The 11,000-nt window shown below is 43.3% G+C and overlaps 1 protein-coding gene across 1 annotated transcript in view; it reads left to right on the top strand.

The window, feature by feature from the left end:
* Positions 1-965: 965 nt before the first annotated feature.
* Positions 966-11,000, top strand: part of DCT (dopachrome tautomerase) — a 29,155-nt gene continuing 19,120 nt past the window's right edge. Inside the window, exons 1-2 of the mRNA XM_024195740.2 lie at positions 966-1,451; positions 8,622-8,921. Coding sequence (XP_024051508.2) covers positions 1,139-1,451; positions 8,622-8,921 — 613 coding nt within the window. The 5' untranslated portion in view covers positions 966-1,138. The remainder of the gene's footprint in view (positions 1,452-8,621; positions 8,922-11,000) is intronic.

Genomic DNA, 11,000 nt, shown 5'->3' with positions numbered 1-11,000 from the left:
GTCAACCACTCTCATCATTTTGGGGAGTATGCACTCAGGCAGCAGAGACAAAAAAAAGAAAAAGAAAAAGAAAAAAAAAAGAAAATAATGTTCAGTACAGTACTGCATTAAATGAAAACTACTAAAAAAATAAAGAAGTTACATAAAAAGATTTGACAAGGCAAGGAAACTGTTTCTGTGCTTGTTTCATTTAAATTAAGAGGTTAAAAGCAGCATTTTATTTCTGCATAGTAAAGTTTCAAAGCTGTATTAAGTCAACGTTCAGTTGTAAACTTTTGAAAGAACAACCACAACGTTTTGTTCAGAGTTACAAACATTTCAGAGTTACGAACATTGCAGAGTTACGACTAGCCTCCTTTCCTGAGGTGTTTGTAATTCTGGTGTTCTACTGTATTTACAATTCAAGCCCTCGATACTCTACAGTCATTATCAACAGGACACAGTCCTTTGCTCTAGCTGTTATGAGTGGTTTTGTTATTTTTTTGTTAATTTTGCAACTGTATGATAAGTGTCTGTGTCTGCTTCATTTTTCTTTGCCTCCAAGGCTCCAAACTGATGCTTCATTGAAGATGCCACAACCTGCCAGTGAATAAACATTTAAAAATCCAGAAAGTTGTTTCACTTCTAATATGTTTAAAGGGTTTTGATTCAAAAAACAATGGACAAACAAAAAAGCCCTGTATCCCCAACTACCCCAGGCACAATCTGAGGTCAGCAGTTTGGCAAAGCACATGAGACAGACAAGACAAAGAGAAGTAAATCCAAGAACGTGCCTCCTTCACAGAGTTCCAAAGCCCCTAAGGACTCCCCCCCCCCAGCCTCTTTTCACCCTTGAAGTCATGTGCTAAACACGAGGATTTAGGCAGTGCTAATCCTCCTAATGAGGGCTTCTCCCACCCTCTATATAAATCTTGGCAAGCACCACAGAGCAAAGGACATTCATGGCAGTTAGAGTCAAGGATTAAACAAAAACTCCAAATGCCAACATCATAAGCAGCACGGGAAATTATCTCAGTCTGCTGAGAATCTGGGAAAAAGTGCGGTCCTCCTCTTGTCCAGAGGCTGTTCATGAAACACCCTCACTCCTGTCATTGATTGCTGGAAGCCAAACCCGGCACAGAGTGTGGTCCCTGCAGCAATGACCTCCCAGCTGCAGTGGGTGAGATGGCTCTGCTCTGCTCTCCTGGGCTACCTGAGCTGCTGCTGCGCTCCGCAGGCTGAGGCGCAGTTCCCCCGCGTCTGCATGACAGTAGAGGCGCTGCTGGCCAAGCGCTGCTGCCCAGCCTTGGGGCAAGAACCAGGCAATGTGTGTGGCTCCCAGCAGGGCAGGGGATCATGCAGGGAGGTGCAGGTGGACACCAGGCCATGGAGCGGCCCGTACACCCTCCGCAACGTGGATGACCGGGAACGATGGCCCCTGAAGTTCTTCAATCAGAGCTGCCAGTGCACAGGTGAGAGGAGGAGGAGGAAAGGGACGGACTAACTCTGCTCCAGAGAAGAGCAAATCCCTGATTGTAGAAAAGGGATCAGGAAGGGTGATCCCTCCCAGCTGTACTACAAATATGGCCAAGCCGTACTCTACCGGTAGGAGAGGAACATGAGCTGGCCTAGACACCAAACAGGGTTAGAGCATGGTTCTCTCTCATGCTTAAATTTTGTTTTTTCCCTCTGTACTCACAGGTCAGGAACTCCCCGCCCAGCGCCCCCCATTATTGTTACATGGTTTGGCCATGAGGCTGTTCCATCCCCCCTCTCCCCATATTTAAATCTGTTTTGTTAGGTAGGATAGACAGGGTTTGTGACTGTAGAAATGTGTATGGATGAAGCCAGGGCTTTGGAGCAGAGCCCAGAGCTGGAGGAGCAGTGGAGCTGCAAGTTTTTGCCTGGAGCTGGAGCAGAACCGGAGCATAGCTCCAAAGCCCTGGATGAAGTTGTACACCTATATCAGCACATGTTGAGTTGGGATTAATTACTACCAGAGTAATATTTTGCACTGTCTGCCCTGAAAATTTTCTGGATGTCAGGGATCCCAACTGGTAAACTTAGTCCTGCTTTGCAGTGCTGACAGGACCTAATGTTACGAATTGTGCTAAAGTCAACAGGACTTAGTAGTGCTTTAATAATAGTGCTAAAATTTGGACACATGCCGGGATTTAGTACAATGCTTACAAGATAACTGAGTCCCATCAGCATTGCAAAATAGAACAGTGATTTAACTTTGTGGAAAGAAAACTGCTTTGTAGCAGCCTCCAATGCAGTTGAATTTGCAGTGCAGACAGAACCTTAGATAAGCAGTCCCATTGACTTCAAGTCCTGAGTACACTATATGAACATCAAGCCCTCAATATCCTATAGCACACTGACTTCAACGGGACGATTCACCTGACTAAGGACTGCAGAATTAAGCCTTAATCCTGCAAACACATATGCATGTGCCTAACTAACTGTATGTGCATGCATAAGCTTTTAGAAGACTGGGGCATTTGATCGTGAACTCTTGTCTTTTTTCTATGCTATTATATAGAACTATGTATAAAAGATAATGTTAACAGAACACTATTAAGGTTGAAAAGTCAGACACTCGAAAGTTAGGAAAATGCCAGAATTAAGTTTGCCTGCGCAAACTTAATTTGCCCCCTCCCTTGTGCGTATGCTTTATGATACAGTCTTTAATTACATGATCACATACTAATTTTTCCACAGGACCCCTGCATCATTCAGTGCACAGGATAGACAGTGCTCACTGAATGAGCAGCTAGTCAATATGTTGGTATATCCTTGTTGTTCAATGTGTGGTCCTAGACCTTATTTACTATACATTATTCAAACCCTTCACTGAAGACAGAATTATTACTTTCCTCATGGGCCTGTCTATGGCACTCATCACTGTAGTATCTGAGTGCTTCATAAACATTAATTAAGGTTTCTCCCTAACATCCCTGTGAGGTGTGGGGGTGGTATTATCCCTATTTTACAGATTGGGAACTGAGGCCCAGATCCCGAAAGGTACTTAGGCACCTATGTTTGACTTTTAGGCTTTGCCGAGATCCACAAAACCCCTGCTCAGTTGCTGCCAAACCTCACTTGTGGACTAAATTTCTACTGTTGAAGTTCCTTAGGTGCCTAAGTTTATGCCACTGAGCACATGCACTGCTGCCTCACTTGTATGTGGATGCCTATTTCCCACCTAAGCCCCAGTGAAGTCCACAAACTGGGGGAAGATAAGCAGATGAGTGCCTATCTTACCTGTGGGGCTCGATGTGGTAGGTATGCTCAGAGGCTGCCTACTGGACCAGGTTCCATTCAAAATCCAGCCAGTGGAGGGGGTGCCCCCTCCCTGTAACTTTTAGCTTACTGGTTAGACTGCTTGCCCAGGATGTGGGAGGCCCAGGTTCAATTCCCCCTGTGGCTGATGAGGAGAAAAGCTTTGAGGAGGGGTAACCCACCTCTCAGGAGAGTACTTTAACCACTGAACTATGGGAGATTCTGATGTTTGGGTCGCTCATTATTTCCTGGTGAAGTTGTTCCACTGTAGAAAAATGATTAACAAGTTAGTGGAGCAGGGAGATTGGCCCCAGGTCTCCTTCCTCTTAGGTGAGTACCCTAACCACCAGGCTACAGAGTCATTCTTTCTCTGGCTCCTTTGTTGAGCCGGGCAAGAGAGATTAAGTTTAAAAGTATCCACTAAGTTTGGGTGCCCAGTTTGAGATAATTGGGACCTGATTATTCAAAGTATTTGCATTATGTAGCACTTTATATTTCCAAAGCCTAGCTCCCACTGACTTCAGTTGGAGCTGTCAGTGCTCAGTGCTCCTGAGGTCTCACACCCCAGGGTCTCATCTCAGGCATCCAGAAAATGGAATACACAGTCAGTGACCACCTGTGAACCGTTTGGTTTCAGACTTGCCCAGCATTATCCAGGAACTCTGTGACAGAGGCAGAGATAGACTCCAGTTCTCCAGCACAGCATTCAACTGCCTTAACCATGAGCCTGTCCTTTTTCTTTTTTTTGATTCCCTGCCTCGTTCCCTGCACACCTTCCACCTGCTGCAACAAATGAGACAGAGGTCCAACAAACAACAGCTTCCTTAACTACACAGCCCTGCTCCTTCCCCAGAGCCGGTCCATCCTGCACACTGAATCAGGCAGGGGTACTATGGAAAAAATAGTGTGTGATCATGTTTATAAAGTCTGTATCATAATACCCGTGCACAGGCAACCTTAACTCTGGCGTTTCCTAACTTTGGAGAGTTTGACTTTGCAACCTTAATAATATTCTTTTAATGTAGATTTTGGCTAGACTGATCATATTAATACAAGCATCGGGGGGTAACCGTGTTAGTCTGTATCCACAAAAACAACAAGGAGTCCGGTGGCACCTTAAAGACTAACAGATTTATTTGGGCATAAGCTTTCGTGGGTAAAAAACCTCATTTCTTCAGATGCATATTAATCCAGCATTTCATATTTTCCAAACACTTTACAAATAATAAAATAATAATAATAAATTACATTACTATCTCTCTTTTTATTTTGAAAGATCCCCAGAAGTTTAGCAAACTAAATTCAGGTGTCACAGATAGCCATCTGGATCGTTATTCAGGCAAGCACTTGGGCATGTGTTTGAGTTTAAGCAAGTGCTTAAATACTTTTCTGTACAGGTAGGCTTTCCTGGATAAGGCCCTGGTGCACAGCATGCTTAATTATATTCAATGTGGGGGGTGCACATGGGCAAATGTGAGAGATTGTGTGTGTCTGTGTGTGTGTGTGAGAGAGAGAGAGAGAGAGAGAGAGAGAGAAAGAGAGAGAGAATTCTGGCCAAGAATAGCTTTACCAATCTGACTCTTATTGCAAATACCATGGGATTTTAAATGTGCTTTCAGAAGAAAGAGGATCTTGTTTTCTAAGATCTCATCCAAATTACCTCTATATAATGATTTATCTGCTGTGGTTAGGAGCTTTGTCTTATATAAGCAATTATATCCCCCTGAAAAAAAAGTCCCGATTGTTCACACTTGCTATTTGGTCACCCTAGTTGTGGTAGAATATCTAAGTTGATTGAAACCTTTAATTCTAAAGAATTTAAGAATTCGAAACCTGATGCTTTAAAGTTTAAGGAATCAAGTCCCCAATCCTACTCATATGCTTAACATTACTCGTATGAGAAGCCCCATTTTAGTCAAATCCAGTTGATGTTGGACTACATATGGAAGTAGGGTTACGAGATAGCAGCTGTGAAAAAACGGGACAGGGGGCGGGGGGTAATTGGTGCCTATATAAGAAAAAGGTCTCCAAAAATGGGACTGTCCCTTTAAAAATGGGACATGTGGTCACTCTATATGGAAGTAAAGTTAAGCATATGAGTAAGTGTTTGCAGGTTTGCGTCCTAAGCTAGCTGACTTATTGTTTAATCCTTTGTTCTTTCTTCGGAGCAGTCATTTTCCTCACATCTTTACATCCAGCTTTTCTCTTTGCCTTCATTACCGCACGATTTTTCCTCTCTTTTATCTTAGGTTCCTTTATACTCCTCCTCTTTATAGTTTCCATTCTGTAAATACAGCAGTGATCAAACACAAAACCAGGAGCAACATTTGCTACTCAAGAGATGACTTTAAGAGAAGTCATCTGGACTCTATTTAGATTCAACCAGATTGATGCTGAATGCAGCGGCTCTTCCAGGGGAATGTTAAAAGATCTGTGCTGACTCAGGAGTCGGATTGGTTTTAATAGTTTCCACACAGTGATTGTTGGTTGCTGTGTGCATGCTTTTCTTTCATTCTGCAAATTGGTCCAGTTGCTGAGTGTCCAAGTTTGAAAATTTTTGGTGGGCAACATTTTGTGTTGTCTTCATCAAGTCTCTTAGGTAGCTAGGGTGTAACTCCATTTGCTATGTAGATGATTGTATTGGGCTAGAATATGCCCGTTAGGCACAGCACATCATTAGTGGCAATTTGTAAGCAACGCTGATGAAGGATTCTCTAAGAGGCAGTGGCCAAGATTTTCAATATCCATACAAAGGTCTTGTCTTTAATACACGCTAGAGTGGTGTATATTGTAGCGCTCTCTAAAGTATTGTGCTCTAACTGCTCTGTGTAGACCCTGCTGCTGACACAGTAAAAGAATCCTAGTGTGCAGTAATGTAGTACTGTTTCAAACGGAACTGCAGCAATATTCACTAGATCCCTTTTAGAGTGCATCTGCAAGATCTCCGCTGGGCAATTAGAGTGCAGCACTTTAGACCACTGTACAGTTTACACCCCTCTGGTGTGCTTTTCTTCACAGTGTAGACAAGCCCTTATGTATCCAGATAAATTGCTTGATTTTACTAATTGCTGAGTACCCAATGGCTCCCACTGTGGTCACTTTTGGAAATTTGGCCACATCTTTTAGTTGCCTATTGGGGAGCTGAACTCTTTTGAAAGTATAACAGTTTTGAGTGCTGAGCACTTTTGAGAAACACGAGTCATTGGTTTTGAGGGGCCCAGGATAAGTAATCTAATAGTTTTCTGAAGTTTGATTGAATTTTTTTGTTGAATCATGCACTTTACTTAAACATATTTTTCTTTATTCATTTTAGTTCTAAGCAGATATAATGCTTTAGTTCTACTTTGTTTAATATGATACTAAACTGTGATCAGTGAAACCCAATGCCTTTCCCCCTTCTTTCCAAAGAGAGTTGTGGTCAAAGAACCTATTGAGAAGCTGCTTTCACAACCTTGCTTTCTGTAAAGGATTGACTTAATATGCTGGTAGATGCAAAAATATCAACTCTTTAAAATGGACGTCAAGTACATTTTGGCATAAGTCTAACTGAAAGATAACATACAAACATTAGTTATTTTCAGATGTAAACTTTGGATCTGTTGCATGCTTTTTCCAGTTCATTTAAGTGCACCTACTGTACCTATCGTTCGACTCAGTTTATGCAAATTCTTATAATGGAAAGGAGTGATTGCAATTCTTGAGACAGTTCCTCCATACCAGAGGGGGAAAAGAAGCTCATTCTTATTTGAATAAGCTGTGTGTTTTGAATTAGACAAAACACTTTGCAAGCATGATTTATGAATGGATGCATTAGTATGTGGCCCCTGTAAATGGCAATTGACACTAATTATACTTACACTTCAATTGAAATGAGAAGGGTTTTGTATTTGGGCTAGATTCTGATCTCAGCTACACAAGTGTAATGCTGAAGTAATTGACAGCAGAATCTGGTATATGATTGTTTACCCGCTACAAAGGATTATTGTTAAGCGATCACAGCAATTTCTGGCACAGATCATGACAGTGGTTGGATAAGGAAGTACTTCAGAATCACTGAAAAGCTATAAGGAGTTATCAGCATTCATTGCATTTGCCTCTTTTTCAGTTTTCTAAGTTAAATTTCTGTATTTTGAATGTGTGCTGAACTTCTACTCCCGAGTACAATACGGTAAAGTTCAATCCAGGTCTGAAATTAATCACATTATTTTACCATTACAGTTTTCAAAGAAAAGTGGATGGGCTAGTTCATTTGGTGGAAAGAATAATTTTGACATTAACCTGTGGAAGTACAATTGATAATCAGGCTGAGAAAACAGAGCAAGATTTAAATCCCATTATTTAAGTAATTCTAAAAGTATCTAATAAAGCTTAGTAACTGACAGGATTGCCCAGTGGCAATCCTAAAAGCCCTTATGAAGTGGTTGTAGAATAAATTTGCACGTTGTTGTTATAAGGTTATTTGGCTCTAGATTATGTGGCAGTGCTAAAACTGAGCCATATGGGATTACTGTGCTTCCCTATACCATGTATTCCAGAGATCTTCATAATACTGTAAAAACCTGAGTAGACAGCACAGAAAGTACTTGTCAACAGAGGGATGCCTGCCTGTTTTAGAAATAAGGCAATGGGGTGAGAAAAGATCTTTACACATAGTACAATACAATTTTTCATACTTTTACATAGTATCACTGCACCATTGAATGATACCTCAGTGTGCCACCAGCAGCAGCCATGTGGTTTGTTATTTTAAAAATACTTTTAAAGAGCAGGAGTCTTTGTCAGACATCCTGTCTTTGGGCTTGGTCCTGTACGATACTGCATACTCTGGGCCCAGTCTAATAAAGCACTTTATTATCTGCTTAACCTAGGCAGGTGAGTTAGGGTGACCAAATGTCCCGATTTTATAGGGACAGTCCCGATTTTGAGGTCTTTTTCTTATATAGGCTCCTATTACCCCCCACCCCCATCCTGATTTTTCACACTTGCTGTCTGGTCACCCTAAGGTGAGTAGTCACATTAAGTTCAATGAGACTATGGGCATATTTAAATGCTTTGCTGGATCAGGGCCAGAGTTCTTAGTACCTTGCAGGATCAAGCCCTTTATCTGGCACTTTATCTTGATAACCAGCCTTCTATGAATCTTGGCCCTGCTGTGTTTCTGGGAAATGAGCCATCATTTTAGTTAAGCAATTGACAAAGCTGCCAATATTCTCAGCTGCTGAACCTTGCCAGAATAGAAATCTCTAGGGAAAAGACAGACTAACCAACTCAATTCCTTTGCATTTCAGTCTCAGTTTCTTTTGTGTATTGATAAATATAGACACATTTTCCTAAACCCAAACTCTCTCTTAATATAGGAAACTTTGCTGGCTATAACTGTGGTGACTGCAAGTTTGGCTGGACTGGCCCCAGCTGCGATGAAAGAAAGCCACTTCTTGTGCGGAAAAATGTCCATGCTTTGACTGCAGCGGAGAAAGAGCAGTTCTTAGATGCTTTAGACCGTGCAAAGAATACCACTCACCCAGACTATGTGATTGCTACACAGCACTGGCTGAGTCTCCTTGGGCCCAATGGAACTGAACCACAAGTTACAAACTGCAGTATTTATAACTACTTTGTGTGGCTTCATTACTACTCAGTCAGGGACACTCTATTAGGTTGGTACTTTTCTTTACTAAGGCATTTAGAATGTAAAGAAGGTGGTAAAAATGTAATCATTGAACAAAGGTAAGTAAGTTGAAAAGTGAACAAGTCATGGTGAAAGGAAGGATGGTCCAGTGGTTAGGGTGCTAGGGCTTATCTACACTGGCAAGTTTTGTCGCCAAAAACTGGCTTTTGGTGACTAAACAGCGATAGCGTACACACTGCAAGGTCAGTTTTTTCGGGGGCAAAAAACAATCTCCTAGTTTTGGTGACAAAAAACTTCCACCCTTACGAGAGACTTTTGTCTTTTCCCCTCCCTTTATTGTTGACAAACAGCCAGGTTTTTTTCGATTTTATTGGCCTCCAGAAAGTATCCTACAATTCCCATGCTGCCGCTCTGGTCAGCGGTTTGAACTCCGCTGCCCTGCAGCCAACCCACCCCTCCCTCTTGCAAGCCCCAGGAATTTTAAATCTCATTTCCTGCTTGCTGGCTTCCCAGAGGAGCTTCCCAGGTGAGCATGGCTGGCTATCGCACCAAACGTGCTCCTGCTTGGACCATTGCTGAGTTGTTGGATCTGATCAGTATATGGGGAGAGGAATCTGTTCAGTCACAGCTGCGAGTGACCCGTAGGGATTGGGACACATATGGGCAAATTTCTCGAGGCTTGTGCGAAAAGGGCTATGATTGGGACACGCAGCAGTGCAGAGTGAAGATAAAGGAGCTGAGGCAGGCATACTATAAGGCATGGGAGGCGAACCATCGCTCCGATGGTGCACTTAAGACCTGCCGCTTCTATAAGGAGCTGAATGCTATCCTCGGTGGTCACCCCACCTCCATTGCCAATTGCCCCGTGGATACTTCACATGCAGCTGAAAAAGGGGGTAACCCGGAGGCTGAAATTGTGGATAAAGAAGACAAGCCAGAAGAGGACGTGGTGCTCCCAGCAGGGTCAGACAGCCAGGAACTTTTCTCCACTCCAGAAGTGCTCAATGGGGAGCAGGAAGCAGATGAGACTCCGGGTAAGTTGCTGTGGCTTGTGTAGAGAATAGAAAAGTGGAAGGCAGGTAGTGTTTTCTTTGAGCTGGACGTTGCCCTGTGTAGCTAATCTGCAAGGCCAATCAGGGTGTCGATGGACATCAAGACCTGCAGGGAATCCTCCAGAGAGAGGCTCTGGAAAGTTTCAAAGAGTTACTTGTTAATCCTCTGCCACAGATTCCAAGGGATTGCAGCCTTGTTAGTTCCCCCATTGTAGGAAACTGTACTGTGCCATTTAGCAATCCCTGCAGCTGAGACCAAAGTGGCACATAGCTGAGCCGCTTATAGACCAGGGTGGAAGCCGCAACCATTCAGCAGCTGAGCCCTGGTTTCTCTGGTCACCCGCAGCAGCGAGATGTCAGCCAGCAAGTTGGCCACCTATGAAAAAGTGTGGGATAATTTTAGAATGAGATCCCTGCAAAGCTGCCCTGCAAGCTGTGACCTTTTTGTACATATGGACAACCGCCTTCCCCCCACTCCCGAAACTCACCATTATTGGGGTGCTTGCGGAGCTGTGTGCCTCCTTAGAATCTCAGAGAGAAAGTGATTTCTACTAGCAAAATGCCCTTTTTATTAAAATGTTTCAATCGTTTGCTGGAATGTAACAATCCCTCTTCTGTTTAGCACAGACTGTGAAGAACACATCACCCACCCCCGCAGACTGTCTGCGGCAGATAAGAAAAGAACCTGGGCGCAGCAAAGAAGACATGTTCCGCGAGGTGCTGCAGCGCGATGAGAGACAGACCAGGGGGCAGAGTGTTGGGAAGCCGAAAGGCAGGACAGAAAAGAGAATGCTGCTTTTGCTAGGCAAGCGACAGAGCGGATGATAAAAGTTATGGAGGATCAGACAGAGATGCTCAAGTCTCTGATACAGCTGCAGACTGAGCAGACCCGATTTTGAGCACCACTGCAGCAGATGCACAATTCTTTGCCAACCCCACCCCCCTCTATGCCCACACATTCCTTTTCACTTCACAGCACTCCTGAGTTTCCCAATCACTCCACCCCCTCTCACAGATTGCACAGTGATAGCTGGAGCTACACACAGTTGCGAGGT

The sequence above is a fragment of the Terrapene carolina genome, unplaced genomic scaffold (genome assembly GCF_002925995.2).
Source record: "Terrapene carolina triunguis isolate 2854851 unplaced genomic scaffold, T_m_triunguis-2.0 Scaffold21, whole genome shotgun sequence".
NCBI lineage: Eukaryota > Metazoa > Chordata > Testudines > Emydidae > Terrapene > Terrapene triunguis.
This window is presented reverse-complemented; position numbering and strand designations above follow the sequence as displayed.